Source organism: Gouania willdenowi, chromosome 21 (genome assembly GCF_900634775.1).
Source record: "Gouania willdenowi chromosome 21, fGouWil2.1, whole genome shotgun sequence".
Classification (NCBI taxonomy): domain Eukaryota; kingdom Metazoa; phylum Chordata; class Actinopteri; order Blenniiformes; family Gobiesocidae; genus Gouania; species Gouania willdenowi.
The window spans coordinates 11,526,555-11,542,664 of NC_041064.1; the positions used below are offsets into that span (position 1 = coordinate 11,526,555).

At 38.1% G+C, this 16,110-nt stretch overlaps 1 protein-coding gene across 5 annotated transcripts in view; it reads left to right on the plus strand.

Moving 5' to 3' along the window:
• The window catches only part of pkp4 (plakophilin 4), an 80,745-nt gene that overhangs the window by 20,109 nt on the left and 44,526 nt on the right, over window positions 1-16,110 (plus strand). For all 5 annotated transcript variants that reach the window (XM_028435800.1, XM_028435798.1, XM_028435797.1 and 2 more), the window contains one exon: window positions 12,312-12,424. In XM_028435800.1, coding sequence (XP_028291601.1) covers window positions 12,312-12,424 — 113 coding nt within the window. The remainder of the gene's footprint in view (window positions 1-12,311; window positions 12,425-16,110) is intronic.

Consider the following 16,110-nt stretch of genomic DNA (forward strand, 5'->3'; position numbering starts at 1 on the left):
TCCTCTGAATGCTCTCAGCACGATAGTTGGAGTGGAAAATGAGAGGGTGAGTGAGACTGAAAACATGGAGGAGTTAAGGGACAAGAATATAGTCAGTGGGTAGTTTTCTCCTCTCCTTGTGAGTGAGGTTTTCCTGTGATTGTTGGAGTGCAGAGCCCTTTTCAGGACTAGCAGAGGCGATGTGAACTGCAGTGCTGTCGTCGTGGTCATGGTTAGGGCTGGGGCTAAGGATGACTGAATGTTTGCTGAGTGTTTATGTTTGAGCTCAAGTGTTTCTTTTATGTTTGTTTTTTAATCATCATTCCTAAGTGTTTGACTGGCATTCCTATTCTACTTCACTTTCCTTCTTCTTTCATTTCGTTTCCCTTTATTTTTAAACTTCTGTCTCAGTCGCTGCTGTAGTAAAAGATACACAAGGTTTGCACATAACTCCAAAAGAAGGAAAGGCTCGCTAACTTGTTATGATTGTTCAGTGTTTTTTGTTTTTTGTTTTTTTCTTCAGCTGGCCTCCTTGACAGGAGACATCAGCCTTTTTGGTATTAATTTCCCCCAATGTCTCTTCCTGTGTGATAGCCTGTCTTTTTTAAATGTAAAAAGAGCAAAAAATAAAAATAAATTGATACAACAGAAACACATCTTGAAGTATGAACTTTTTCCACTGCCATCATTGAATTTTACTGGAAATAAAAGATTTGGCAGCATGTGACAGTATTCACTAATGTTTTCATCACAAATGAGGAATCTTATCATTAGACACAAGTATAACACTTGTCTTTCATGTTGTCGTTGACAAAACCCTCAAACATTTGAATTCCGAGCAGTATAAAATGCAACACAGAGTATTGAAATTACCTTATAATGCATTTTACAGACAACATAATTGTTTTTTTATAATGTCTGTGGGTCTCCTTGTGGTAATTAAAAAGTCAGTCATTATTTTTAATCGACACATCGATTGCTCCTTGGGTTTCACAATAAAACTATCCTCAATGCAAATAATATTTATTCCTCACTTCAGGTGTCATTGAATAACTATGTTCAAATTTTAGTTTTATTTATATGTAAATATATATCGTTCACAGTGATTTTCATTATTGCAAGAATATTGTGGGGTTTTTTTCTATTAAAATGACTTTTATTGACAACATTCACAAGCTGCAGCAAAACTAAGTTATACGAGTTGACTGAAAAGCACGTAATTCTGTGTTCTAGGTAACTTGGAAATCGGCCTTTCCGAGTTTTAAATTTTGATCTTTAACCAAGATCAGCAGCAGCACGTTTAAATATCTGAAAGATGGCTGACCACTATTATGGTAGATTTTTTTCCCCCCTCTTAACTGAGTAGAAGCTCCAACTTCAGGTGGCGTTCCAAGTCACTTTTTCAAGTACAATGTTGGAAAATGCCCGAGTCGCTTTAAAAGCAGTATTGGGTAATGTTCACGTTGTTAGATCTCATTTGATCACTCTAGATTTCTGCTTCAAGGAAAATGGATGGTGGGACAGTGTTGTTATGTGTGTGGTGTTGAGATTAGTAGAGCAAACCACACACATTACAATCAAAACTGTCCTATGCCTGATTTTTATCTTCATGTGTTTAGATTTAAAAAAATCACTTCAGATTTAGAAAATCCATGACCGTATAATATTAAGGAACTTCATAGTGAACTTTTTTAGATTACAGAAAAAATCTTTTTAACAGTATTTATGCTATTTAAAAGGTTATAATTTTCTCAGTTATTTTCCTAAAAAACCCTCAGCTTTGAGCACTTCATGCTGCCACAATCACTAAAAGGTTCAGGAAAATTGTAGACGGTTGACACAGGCTGTGTTTTCAAGTGTTATTATCTGGTAATTGTAAATGAAATATTCAAGTGTGGTTTGGTCGGCTTAATATTGGTAAAAAAATGCTGATATTTAATCACACAGATACGCACTCTGACAGCAAGCTGACATCAAACTACCTTTGCTCAAAATAATTAATGTATTTGTTTGTTTTTCAATAAAGCAACCAACAAACACAGTTTTCTTTTATGAAAACACTATTATGAACTCCTGAAACCCAGAGATTGGCTCAAAGATGAGTACGGAATTGTTCATTGGTTCCTTAGTGAGGAAACTCATGACTTTCCATGTGCTGGCTTCAAAGGTAATTTAGTCTTTAAAGGCTGTTCAAATGAATGAAACTTTTCTGATCTTTCATTTTGCCTAATTTGTGCGATTTTAAGCTGTACTAAACCTAGAGCTCAGTTTAATGTTGTGTATAGGTAATTACCAGTTTGTACGCCATAAAAGGAGGCTTACCTTTTCATTGTATTTGTTTTTTGTCAGGATATGTTGGCCCCGAACTTTTTGTTGCTTGCATATTTGCAGCAACATTTTCATACTCTGGAGCTTGTTTACATGGTGTGTTTGATATGTTTGCTTTGATCAAAGCTTCAAATCACAGCTGTTGGTTAGTCACCATCAAACAGATCATCACTGATTTCAATAATGGGTGTTCTTTTTTTTAGTTTTTTTATGGTGACAACGATTTGATGAGCTCATGTTGGTAAGCTTCAAAGTAACTGCCATTACTTGTGCCTGGACATGCCTATACGAACTAGGGAAAAAGGAGCCTCACAGGCACATCGTACAATAATGTTTCATCATACTGTCTTACAAAAACACACCACAGGGGAGTTTTTTTCACCTTGCCTAAGTCCACAGCTGGTGACGAATCGTTCTTCCAGCTTTGACTTGGCAAACTGCATTTGACCCTGTCAGGCGGATTACGCATACATACATTTATACTGATGTTTTGTGCAAAGCATAAGTGCAGCCTTGCTTTAAGTGTCACATCTTCAATGCCCTGTTGAAGTTAATGTGCATGCAAAACTAATTCTGGTACTCAGTAGAGATACTCATCCAGGCTTCTATCTTACTTTAATGAAACCAAAGTCATCTTTGTCTAAGTGACCACGCTTAAGGACATTAACTGTTGAAATCATGGATCGTGTTTGTGTCATTAGGCATTTTCACTGCCCTTAGTGTCCCAGAAAGGTTGAGGTCTCACTGCAGGCGATATTGTCTTTGCCACTTCCATAGGCGAATTGGGATCCTAATTACAATCGACTAGTGATTTTCTCCCTTTCCTCTGGGTCTTATCTGCCTTTCACTGCTGCCATGTGTGCTGCTGTGATACATACAAGGAGAAATCTAGAGGCATAAGGATTGTGGCCTCGATTGTAGTCGTAAAAATGGAAGCCTGGCTTCGAGCAATTACCCCATGGGGGAGCAGAATAACTATAGGAGGGCATAAGGGAGGCTAATTCAGTGGGGAAGGGTGCAGGTGAAGGAGAGTGCTCAGATGTGCGAGGGAAGACAAAATGCTCAGAAACGAAGGGCAGCGACTGAAGGTAATCGAAAAGGTAATCGACTCTAATAAGTTAGAGCCCAAGCGTGAAGCAGAGAGGTAGAGTCAGGGATGCTGTCACCACTGAACGGTTCTCTAAAGCGCTGTGACAGGAGGCTGTCATAGCAGAGGAAAACAGAACGGGGGGGGAAAAGAGGAAAGAGAGGATGATCTGCTCTTCCCAATGTGACTTCATGTCAAAAGAGTGGAATTGTAATTTTCAACCCCAGCTACGGGAGATTTACCCGCAACCAGCTTGTTGATACTCATTAAAATCACTGTCATCATCATCATTATCATTATAATCAAGTGTATAGTAAACAGGACACATCGAAAGGTCAGCCAAGAGGAGTAGGAGTTTCCCTGCTCATACAAAATGGTGAATATTGTTTCGTTGTCCTTGAAATTTCAACTTCAGGAAAAAGTTTTCAGTTTTCTGTGTTTGTGTTCCAATTATGCCTCCACATTTAGTCAAATGTTCCTTAGAATAACTTTCCTTAAAATGACTTATTCAGAAGTGATCGTGTAAAGGCGGGCATACCCTGTGATTTTTGGCCCATTTTGAGCCAATTCTTCACTTGTACATCTATTTTTGGGACTGAGTCTCGGCTAAATTGTGTGTTGTGCATCATGTAGTATACATGGGGTCACGAGAAGCGATTAACACCTCACCACCAGCTTCCGATCAGCAATCGTGTGGTCGCTAGTCCTGGTCGCTCCTCGTGAGGGTATCGCACTGTTGAAGCACTGCCACGGACTGGCTTACGTCAAACTCTCACACTGCGCATTCTCGAACACCGTAGGACCACTGTAGAATTGATGGCCGGTACTGCCAGTTCCTGGTCCATCATTTTGCATTCACTTCTGCGTTCTTCTTCTTCTTCTGTTTTAATGGCGACGCTTCAGAGTTATTCTTCTTCTTCTAATTTGTACATAGCATTTCCGCAAACAAGACCCCGACGTGTCGTGTATGGACGTACCATGTAAGCAGTCAGGTCGCATCCGAGTGTCGGTCCGTATAGTGTGAGAACCTGAATCTTGCTGCAAACATTTGGAAACAGCTGGAGTTAAGTACAAGATTGAAAAAATTGCAGTGTCAGGCAGTGTGCTTTTTAGCTCCCACTTACTCCAGACTTACAATCCCAACATTGCGCATTCACCTGATAATGGCCCAGGGCGATGATCATTTTGCCTGATGTAACAGTATTGATTTCTCAAGGGAGTTGTGTGTTCATATGCCTATATGAATTGCACAAGGTGTTTGATTGCTCCACTGCAGCATTTTCAGCTTTTTGTTCCAGTTAAAGTGATACAAACTGCTTTTGTTTGCTTAAATTGAGGTTTTTTTTTTGTGTGTGTGTGCAACAGTAACAGATGTACGGTATATGAAATTTCTTGCCACTAACACAAAGTGGAAGATGGACATTGTCTCATTTATCAAAATACAGCTATAAATTCTGGTTTTATCTTTAAAAAAATGATATGCTGTATTGGTGCTATTCACACGCCAGTTTGTGCTTGCAAAATCAGCATCTAAAGCAATGGTAATTTCCAGATACTGTATTTTATACATCTCTATGTAATGATCTAGGTTGAAAAGCGATATTTAAAATAATTTTAATCTGCAATCATGCATGTTAAGTCAAAACTACTGTTGGTTTGTTTCAAAACAAATACAAATCCCAGAAATACATTTGATCCACTGCAAGCACCACCAGCTGTGCCAGTATCACCTAAGCAGCATAAACCAGCAATAATACATGCATAACTTGCATGGCAGTAAAAGGTGGTATTTACAAGAGTATACAGAGTATGAAAATAGTTGTAAACTCTTTACAGGAGAAAAGAAAGGAATACATGTGGCTGGAAGACAGATTGTTAATTGTTGCATCTGTTCATCAACATGTATTTTTTTCTGTCACACTACCTTTTGTAACTGTCTTTGTCAGGGAATCCTTTTGTTTTATTGTCTTGGTCTTATACATTAAGTTCTAACTGCCATGCTTACTAACACAGAGACAACCGCTATTAACATTTTTCTGTGACTCTGCTAATGGCATTGAAAATGTAAAAGGTAACTCTGCATGAGTCATGTTTTAAAAAACATTGTATAAGAGAAAATAGTTAAGGGGCATATAATGTCATAATATTTAGTTCAGTATCAATTAAAAAAAATCAATTTTACTTTCTTTTTTTTATTGTGAGGAGGTGTCACACATACACTCCCTACGGTCTGATGACACGGTTCTCCATGAGGCTTATTCTTATTGTTCACACTTCAGCCATGCTTTTTTGTCCCTGCTGCTGCTGCAGGAATTCTTTACACTCTGCAGTCATTCTCCTGCTGTGCAGCAGTGTTGGTCCTTTGGTGGAACGCTTCCGCAAACTGCAGTAAAGATGCAGAGCTGTCGAAAGTCATTCCCAAATAATGAGCCTCCTAGTAAAATTCCTTTTGTTCAATGGAGACACTTTTGCCTGAAAATAGTAAACAGTGTATTCCTTTTGAGTCTACATACGAGAGACTTTGTCATTTGAGCTATCATTTTTAAGACTGGAACTCTCCAAAAAACTGATACTAAATGCAATGTACTTATAGTGTAGCAGACAAGCTTTAGCATGGGTTACTAGTCCACTGCCATTTTATAAAGAATTTTGAGATATTTAAGTTATATCAGTTCTGTCAACTCTTGATTGGGGCTGTAGTTTACTGCTGTCTCTACTCTTCAGTCATATTCATCTTTTCAGCAACCCCTGTTACACCATGACTGAGTGAGTTGTCTACTGGTAGAGATATTTTTGGTGGTTTAATCCCAGGCTTTACCTGATCATGTGCCTCAAGACACTTCACACAGAAATGTACTGGAACTTTCCAGTTTGTGATAGTTTTCTCCCAGAAAATACTCCTGATATCTCTTTTTCAAGTATGTTTGAATTTTGTTTACTACGTACTACCTGTAATGTAAGCGTCAACAACAAGAGAAAGACGCCGAACTTCGTTGAACCTGGACCTTATTGACCTTCCACGGGTCAATCCCCTTGTTGATAGAAGCCCCTTCACCATGCAGATTTATAAACTTTTTAAAGTGTTTGCTTAAATATAATCGCCACTCAACCTTTTGCTTCAAACATGATGTAGGCTGATTGCTTGATGCAATCTAACACAGGCGATGTAAACTCTGCCCCCCAAAAAGTAGAGTGCAGGATCACTCCGTAGGGGATCAAATTTACAACGTTGGGGGCTCCTACGGTCAACAGCACTGGCGAGAACCCTGGGGGTCATATTTGACTGTAGGAAGTAATGGTTGATTATATGTAGTTCTGGTTCTGTGGTATGTATTTTAATGATCTATGTAATGCAGTTTTACTATGATAATTGTATATGTTTTCAAATGTGTGTGTTATGTTTTGTAACAAGAATAATATTTTTTTACTTTTTTTTACAACACATCAGTTGCATTCACTGTATGGAACTATGGAAAATGATATCGTCCCTATTTAAATTCTATTCTACTCTAACATTTGCATCAGGCTTCGCTCTAATTTAGTGCCATTATGCACTGACAAAGTAGAGCCCTTCATGGCCAGAGAGGGGGAAGATAATCAGGGTGTACAATTAATCAAGGCTTGCAATGAAATGAAAATGAAAGATACTAGATCTAATGGTTCATTTATCAACTTGAAATGTATGAAATCCAAGCTTTTATTGGCATAAATATATTTTTGAGAAGACTCATAATCCATTAGAATGGATCATTAAATTTAGTGATAAACTTTCAGTCCTAGTAATGTTTGTTCAAATACTTTCTACATTATGTGGGCTGAAACAATCACTGCAATATTTCAGGAAGTCAGATTACCTGCATCTGTGTTTTTTAAATTAGCTGTTTGACATTCTATTTCATGTGCGCACTAGCCTCTCTTTTCTATGCCAAAATGACAGTGGATGTGCTGAACCAGCAGCAGTTGGAAGTCACTTCAGGCATTTCAGAATCGTGAGTCTTATAATGTCAGCACCAAGCCATAGAGATGACAAGGAAATGTGTACGTCAGTCGGTGCAGTCTGCTGCCTTGTGTCATTTGTTTCTTTAGGGCCTGACTAAGGACACAAGAGGACAGGATATGATTCAGCTTGGGGACTTTGTGTAGATCAGGCCTAACTAGGTTTTCAAAACGGCAAGTGAAAGCATCCAAAGCCTTGTTGACATGTTGGAAAGCCATTTAACTCTTAACAATTTTTTTCAGACCATGTTTGGTAACGGCTAAAACTGGACCCATGTCAGTTATATAAGCACAATTAATGCTACGTCTTCTGGACTTTGTTGTATTATATAGTTATGCTTATTCTGTGCTGGGGCCAAGCATGGAAATGCTTGAATGCTACATAAAAGTGAATAAACTCTCCAGCTAAAATAAAATAAATACTTTTACTTGCTCCATCAAACTCTGCCACAGTTTTTGGCACATTTTGTTAGATGCTTAGTATTTACGGACACAATTGAATCTTATTTACACTGTCTACTGTCATGCAGTTCAAGTAACATTTATAGAAAACTGTGTAGGGGAAGTAAAGCTTTAAAGGCCTTCCTAGCGGGTGAGGGGGTGATAGTGAAGCCGTGCGACAGTAATCCTCAGTGCCACCTGACGAGCCATTAAACTCAGCATGACAGCAAGAGTACTCTGTTCAATGTCTGGGTCCTGGACATTTCTTTGTCATTGCAGTCTTTCCTCCAACCAGTAAGTCTTCCTCCAACTGTATTTTTGAAACATAAATGACTCTTACATGTTTTCATGGAGCATAGCGGGACATAATTACATCGTTTTTGATAACTAAAATTTGTGGAGTGGTCAAGACTTTCGTCTATCAAGCAGGGTTTTGTTTCCCGGTGTGAGTTGTTTCCATCTGAAGCATATTTTTGTTCCAAGCAGCATGCAAGAATGAGGAAATTGTGTTGCACGCATGAAACAATACATTAATTAATGTGACAGTTTCATGATCCCCTGTGAGTAGCATCATGGACTCTTCATCTGCAATCAAACATCCGTAAACCTCGCACATGGTGAGATGGAACACAGCAGATTGAGTTAGAGAAGAACACATTTCTATGAGAACCAAGTTATGTCTATCATGTAAAGCACATTGAGTTGCCTTGTGTATGAAATGCGCTATACAAATAAATTTGCCTTGCCTTGCCTTACGTGTAAAGGGAGCATAGGGCAATCAATCTTGATTGGTCATAGTGATTTTACATCAAAGAGAAAGACACAAGCTCCTTTGTTAGTAAGATCTAAAAGATATAACTATCGTCGAAACAGAAGGTCTGGGGCAGACTTGAAGGCAGAATCCACGCCTCTTATGGGGCCGGTGATGCTCTGAATCTCAGCAGTGACAGCCTTATGGCTGCAGCAGATGTCTCTTTCTCTGCTGGGCTTGATCAAGATCACAGACCATGTCGTCAGTGGAACTAAGAGTAGTCCGCTTTGTGGAAAGTAATAAGAATCGCTTCCTGGTTGGTGTCTCTTTTGCTTACATATGTCACTGAATAATGAGAGCCTTGCAGTTGAAGATAAACTCGCCGGACTGGAGAAGGGGATGCGCTGCCAAATTTAACAATTGGATTATGAGATTAGAAAGAAGAAGGCAGAGAAGGGGATCACCAGGAATAGTTACTTTAGAAGAAAGCAGCGATTAAAGAAGCACCAACTGTATTCAGGTAGAAATACAAGTTTGGTGCATCTCTGGCGTACTTTATGTTGTTTCCAATAAGGATACGGTGGGAAGTAATTAACTGTCAGGAAGGTGAGGTGTTGAAATACAACACAACCTTCACTGAAAAACAGCTATCTAACTACAAGGCACCACAACAAATGAACAGGAACCTCACCAAACTCAGAGCACCACTAAACAACACTAACATCCCCTCTGAAATAGACACAAAATCTACCCTCAGACCAAATAACCATGACAAGAACATGGTTAAAGCAAAATAAAGTCATGGTGCTCTGTCCAATGAGAGAATGACATTGGTTGTTGGGCAACACACAGAGGATATGAGCTGTGTTTGAATATCTGAATAGGAATGTCTCCTCTCCTCATTGTAGTTACTGGTACATGTTTGAACCACATGGAGTATTGCAATGCTAATCCCACCGGCGCTTTAATATCTTTGAAGATACTAACACACTTGCGTGAGTCTGTGTCAGGTAGATGGAGTTGTGTTTGAATCCCCTCATCTTTAACATGCAGCTCACAGGCTTGTACAGCTTCCTTATTCCAATGTGCAACTAGTTTTTATTCATACATACAGATGATGAAGGTGTGAATCTAACTGGAGTTTAGCCATCTTTTTACATTCTGGGACCAGCTGGTATCGTTTGTTTTTGCCAGGCCTTGTGTATGTTTAGGTTTAACTCCAAATGTACAGTGTTTGATATGCATTTGAGACAATTTGTAGGTATTAGTTATTGTGGATTTTTTTTATTTTCAATTAACTGATGGTTACTTTTGATTTTTTTTTTTTTTTTTTTTTAAATAACTTCACTTGAACGTTAGTTAAGGTTAGGGTTAGAGTTTCAAACCTAATGTTTTATATTTATCAATGGTTTGACATTATTCTACCAACTCAGGCTTTATGGCGTTAGCTGATGGTTGGATATTGTGTGACTTCATGTTGCACAGATGGGAAAAAAATGCAAATTTGATGTCAGCCAAATGTCTAACCCTGTCAAAAGAGATTGAACATGTGTTACTCTCTCTGACAGTTTGCGTATGTTATTTACAAATTGATATCATATTTGACAGTTCTTAATGAGTCTCATCTGTCTCAAGAAAGGTATACATCAATGCCTGACTGATTCGAAGGATGAATGAAACTTGCAATTTTTATGTGGCACAGTCTCTCAGCAGGCGTTTTTGAGTTGCAGAGAATATTGATGGCTCATTTATTTCACCAAGTAGATCAGTGCCGTGGCCACTTTATCTGTGTCGGGGTATCAGTAAGCTTGGAGGCATGTATTTGTATAAGGAGTGGAGAGACTTCAGGATGAGTCCTCCTGTTTTCTTAGACCTACTGCTTTTATCAAAGGCATTTGTCGGGAGATTAAGATGATTTGAAAATCTAGCCTTATAAAGTGTGGATAGTTTCCAGGGTATACGTGTGTATAAGGATTGTTAACCCAAGAACACTTCATCACTATAGCAAAACTAAACTATCACACAACAATGTCCAGTTCCTATTAATGACTTGGCAGAATTTTTGGAGATTTTTGCTTCACAATGCCTGGAAGAGCTGACAGGAAATATTAAAAAGTGTAGTGTTCATTGTTTACCACCAAAACCTTCATCTTATCTATGAAAACTAAGTCTTATTTGACACTGCCTGGATTGTTTAAAAACAAAAAAGTCCAAAGAATTGTTTCTGTCCGTCTGTATTTATACTGATCACCTGTAATTGGCTGAAGTTGACATTTTCTAAACACTTAAACTCAGAACAATAACTCATGAACTTTTTAATAAATGAATTTTAAAGCTGAAAAACTTGTAGGTATAATGTGTTTGAACTCAATGTTTCTAATGTAGGGCTGCAGCCGTTGAATATTTTTGGTAATCAAGTATTTTATTAATTATTTCACCGATTAATCCAGTAATTGAATTAAAAATAATTTGGCCTGATTGAAGGTCAATTTTGACTATACAACAAAAAATCAGTCCAATCACTTATTAATACCAACCAATTTGTTTTCACTTTAAGGATTTTTTCAATTAATTCATTATATGATGCAAAGTACAAAAAGAAGAAAAAAAAACATGTTTTTACAAAAACATTCCACTACAAATGCAGGCATGGTTAAATAATATTAATAAAAAACAAATAATTAAATTTAGTTCATTATTATTTATAGATAAACAGGGCTTCGAGGCAGAGAAGCGTTTGTTGTACAGCGTTCAAGGACTTTAAAGGAATGGTTGCAGCCTCCTCTAATGCTAATATCTGTCCCTTTTTTCTCATGTTACTTTTAGTTTTTTAGGTGAGAGAGTAAAATGGTTCAGATCAGCTAGTATGTGACACAAAAAATACTTTAAGGAATCTCACCAAGTGGAAGGTTTCCCTCCCCTCATGCTTTCTGCTGCTGTCAAGCTCCAGCTGAGGCCGCAGAGAGGGGAGCAGCGGTGGGTATGAAGCCGTGGTTTTCGGGGGAAGGGCGAACGTAGCATGTCTACAATGTGGAGGGACATTTCAACATGCCCCCAGGGAAAGCTGGGGTAAAGCTGTAAAAAAAAGGACTCGTCTCGGTGCTGTGGCATGACTAAATTTAATGTAATACAGTGCAGGCATCTTGCTACAAATGTAATTGACTGTGATAATCGGCATTACATGGGATAGCTAGTAAAAAAAAAACAATTCCTGCCATCTGTGGATAGAGAAAGGTATTTTACATGAAGAAAAGTTGTTTTCTGTAGTGGCTGTATGTTTTCAAATGGCTCAATGTCATTTTTATGCACTTGGCAAGTGTGATCCCATTAAAACAAAGAGGCTTGATACTTTAAATAGTAATTTAATCTGAACTCCTACATAAACTGTGTAGTAAGGGCTAGATATCTCCCTCTAAATTGATGCTGGTCTTTGTGTGTAGCATCATACTTGTGATGATAAATCAAATTTTATGTGGTTATACTTGGTCTAAATTTCTAAATCATACGTAATTATGCAGTGTTATTAACTTGCTTATGGTGTTATATCCTGTGACAATTAAAATGCACAACGTGATTAAACACAAAGCAAGCTGTCACCTCATGGCCTGCCTCCCTCATATCGACTTCACATTCATCATTCCTGTCAGTAAAAATACATAAAGCCCTGAGCAACCCGTCATCTTTTACGTGTTTGTTTTTTTTTTTTTACCATAATGTGTTTATGCGCAGGAGCTTCAGTTCGAGCGGCTAACCAGGGAACTGGAAGTGGAAAGGCAGATTGTGGCAAATCAGCTGGAAAGATGCAGACTTGGGGCCGAGTCACCAGACGCTGGCAGCAGCAGGTACACACAGATGCACACACACAGACACACACACATACACACAAGCCACAATCCAACACATGACTCCATTTTCCATCACAGCAGTGGACCTACTCTGTGGTGTGACCTTATGCCACTATATTGCATTGCGATGGAGTTGCTCAGTGTGCAAAGATATGGTTAGACTGTAAATCTAATCATGGCTCCTTTACTTTTTCTATTAAAGAGACAGATATCCTCCCTTTATATATTTATTGTAGGTAGTTAAATGCTATTAACTGATTACGTTTTCTCAAATCAATCTTAAGAAAGACAAAAAGTCATCAATTACTGCACTTGTTTGTGTTGAACTTTCTTCCTCACAGAAGCACTACAGCTGCAAAGTTTGCTTATCACACCTCATTGATCACAATTTATGTCCTGTCTGCAATGGCTAACACAAGTTAGGTGTATTTGTAATGCTCTGTATCACATATAATATCCCAGTTCTGTTCATCACCTACTGTCAGCCGGTTCTACCAGCTGCCTGAATGTCAGGTTTTAGGTTTTAAGAATAATCAGTCCTGCAAATGGCCGTTTTACTTGTTAGTTTAATTGTTATTTGTGTAGTTTAAAGTAGCATTTAAAATAGATCTGCAGTGTAAGAATTTGGTTTTCATTAGAAAAGTCCATGAGCTGCACAACCAATTGCAGATTAGGTACCATAAAATCCATCCATCCATTTTCAGACCCACTTTGTCCTATTTCAGAGTCGCGGGGGCCTCCTGGTGCCTATCTTCGCCTCACACAGGGTGCTATTTGGGGTACACCCTGGACATGGCGCCAGTCTATCGCAGGACAACACACAGACAGACAAACAACCACTCACATTCACGCCCACATGCAATTTATTTCAATTCAATTCAACTTTACTTATATGGCGCAAATTACAACCAAAGTCATCTCAAAGCACTTTCAAAATATAAAATTCTTAATGAGAAGGAAAAAAACAACAAAATCCACATGAACAAGCATTTAGCGACAGTGGGAAGAAACAACTCAGTTTTAACAGGAAGAAATCTCCAGCAGAACTAGGTTGGGGTTAGTGGACAGTAGGACCAACAGAACAGGATAGAAAGATAGAACATCATAGTGTCCCAGACGTGAACCACAGATCAGGAACTGCCAGCTCCAGATTCAAGACACCTGAAACAGAAGAGAGAGAGAGAAGAGCGAGGAGAAGGCACTGACTGCAAAAAAACATTATACAGTATTAGAAGGGCTGCCTGCATGGTTTTAGGCTTTTTTCCTAGTGGTTAGGTTAACGCTTGTTAGAAAGGTGATTGATTACAGGCTAGCCCATGTCTGCTCTAGTGGTTAGGTTAGCTCTTCATTTATCCTAATAATCATGTTTTTTGATTGTGGGAGGAAGCCAGAGTACCTGGAGGGTATGTATGGGGAGAACACGCAAACTCCACACAGAGGGGACCCAAGTGTCCACCCCAGGGCTTGAAACCAGGATCTTCTTGCTGTGAGGTGGACGTACTAACCACTAAACTGCCGTGCACCTGTACCATAAAATGTTAGTGGAATTAAAAGCATAGCATCAAACAACTTTTAGACTTCATTGCACAGAAATATCAGTGTATCTATTATACCTAACATGGTCACACATTGTCTTTTGTGTCGATAGTCTGATTGTTTATCCCACAGTATAGCAAAGTTAACTTTTCAACCCAATTTTGTGAAATGTATTTTTTAGTATTGTATTGATTGTGGTATTTTTCTATGTTTATTTTTTATTTTTTGTAGAGACATCATAAGGCCGCTGATCATTTTCATTAAAGATTCAAGAACCTATTTTGATAACGGATGGTACAAATGTCTTATCTCTGGTGGGATTCTGCTTCCTTTGTTTTATTCCTGCTGTTTCAGGTCAATTTAATCTTCTCATCAATTCATAGCTGTGTTTTAGGGGAATTTAGGGCATTACCTGCAATTGGAGCTTAGTGAGTTTTTATGTAAAGGTTGCTGCAAATCTGAGCCATGTTCTGCATAAAGGCAGTAAGGGCAAACATGTGCCAAATGTGGTTTTATAGAAAACACCCAAGCAGATCAGATACAACAGCTAATTATTGGTTCCATGGTTGACCAAGAGGTGAGAATTTGGTTTGACTAGAAGCCATGCCACATTATCCTGAAAACTGGTTGTGCTTTGAATCTCCACCATAAACCTCATTGATGATTGAAATCTATTTAAGGAAACTTGCCTTATTATTGTGAAAGCGATCTCTGAAAAAAGCTGATACATAAAATGTGCACAAAATGTAAACTCTTGAAACTGTCAGTTTAGACAATTACATTTTTCACCTAAAAATACCTTAATATTTGTACAAGTTTAATCAGATTGTTATTTTTAAAAAAATCACATATAAATTGCTTTTCAACCAAACCCACAACTCTGAGATAGAGTACTTGCCATATGATGCTAATTCTACACAACGCATTCCTCCTTTTTTTGTTCAAATGAAACATCAAACAGTTGCATGGAGTGCTGCATGGGTTTCTTGAAGTTTGAAGATGCTTGAAAAATGTTGTATCTTTGGTGCTCTTCAGTTTGAGTATCTAACTTAAAGTTTTGAGAATATCTGATGCACTCAGAAAGACTGTTGATAAAGAAAGCCTTTATTCCATGAGTGCTACAGAATCATAAAAACAACAAAAATCCATCAATGAATTCATCCAAACACACATGTTTAAAATGACTGCATTAAAGGCATATTCTGATGCACCAAAAATTATCTTGGAAAATGATGAGTCATTTCCAGGCCAGTTGCGACTGAGACATGGTCTCTGTAGTGAGTCGTGTGCAGATCGTGAGTGTTCATCCTAGTTTGCTGTGTGACCTTTAAACCTCCAAAGGAAAGCAACCAAGGAGCATCCTGATTAGATGCTAGCAGCATCTTAAGTGGCCTCTCACTCCAAAAGCTAGGAAGCAAGTACAGAATTTCCTCAAACCTGTTGAATTTGTTTGTTCAGTTGAGCAGGTAGATGGTCAGCAGTCAAAAGATATTTCTGTGCTGCTTAAACAATGTTGCACACCTCAGATGAATCAAGTTTTCTTATTTCTTTCTTTATTAATTCATAAAAATATACTGATGAGAGATGTGCAACTTTTATCACTCAGATCGGACAATCACAAATATGTGATTGTCTTATCCGAGGGCTATATTATCATTCACTAACATTCATGCAACATTTAGAATAATTACCATCTTAAGTATTAATACAGGAATGTTTTTTATGTGTCTTTGTTGTCGTTTTGTGGGATTTCAGAGTCGTTATGTGTATTTTTATTGTTCTTTTGTGTTTCGGGAGTCACTTAAGTGTTTTTTTCTTGTTGTTTTGTACATTTTTCTTATCCTTTTGTATGTTTTTCTGTCATTTTGTGCATTTTAATTGTTGTTTTGTATATTTCGCTGCTCTTTTGCGTATTTTTGTGGTCATCTTGTGTGTTTTCCATGAGAAATTTTGTGCATTTCTGTTGTCATAATGTGTTTTTTGAGTCATTTTTTGTATTTTTGGGTATTTTTAGCGTCATTGGAGCAGCATCTGGCCCTGCAAGTTGCCCATGTCTGCTACACATGATATATGAAACGTGCTACAGGTGTAAAGAGACACTTGTTTACATAGTGCTTGTAAAAGGAGACAAATCATATTTGTTCACC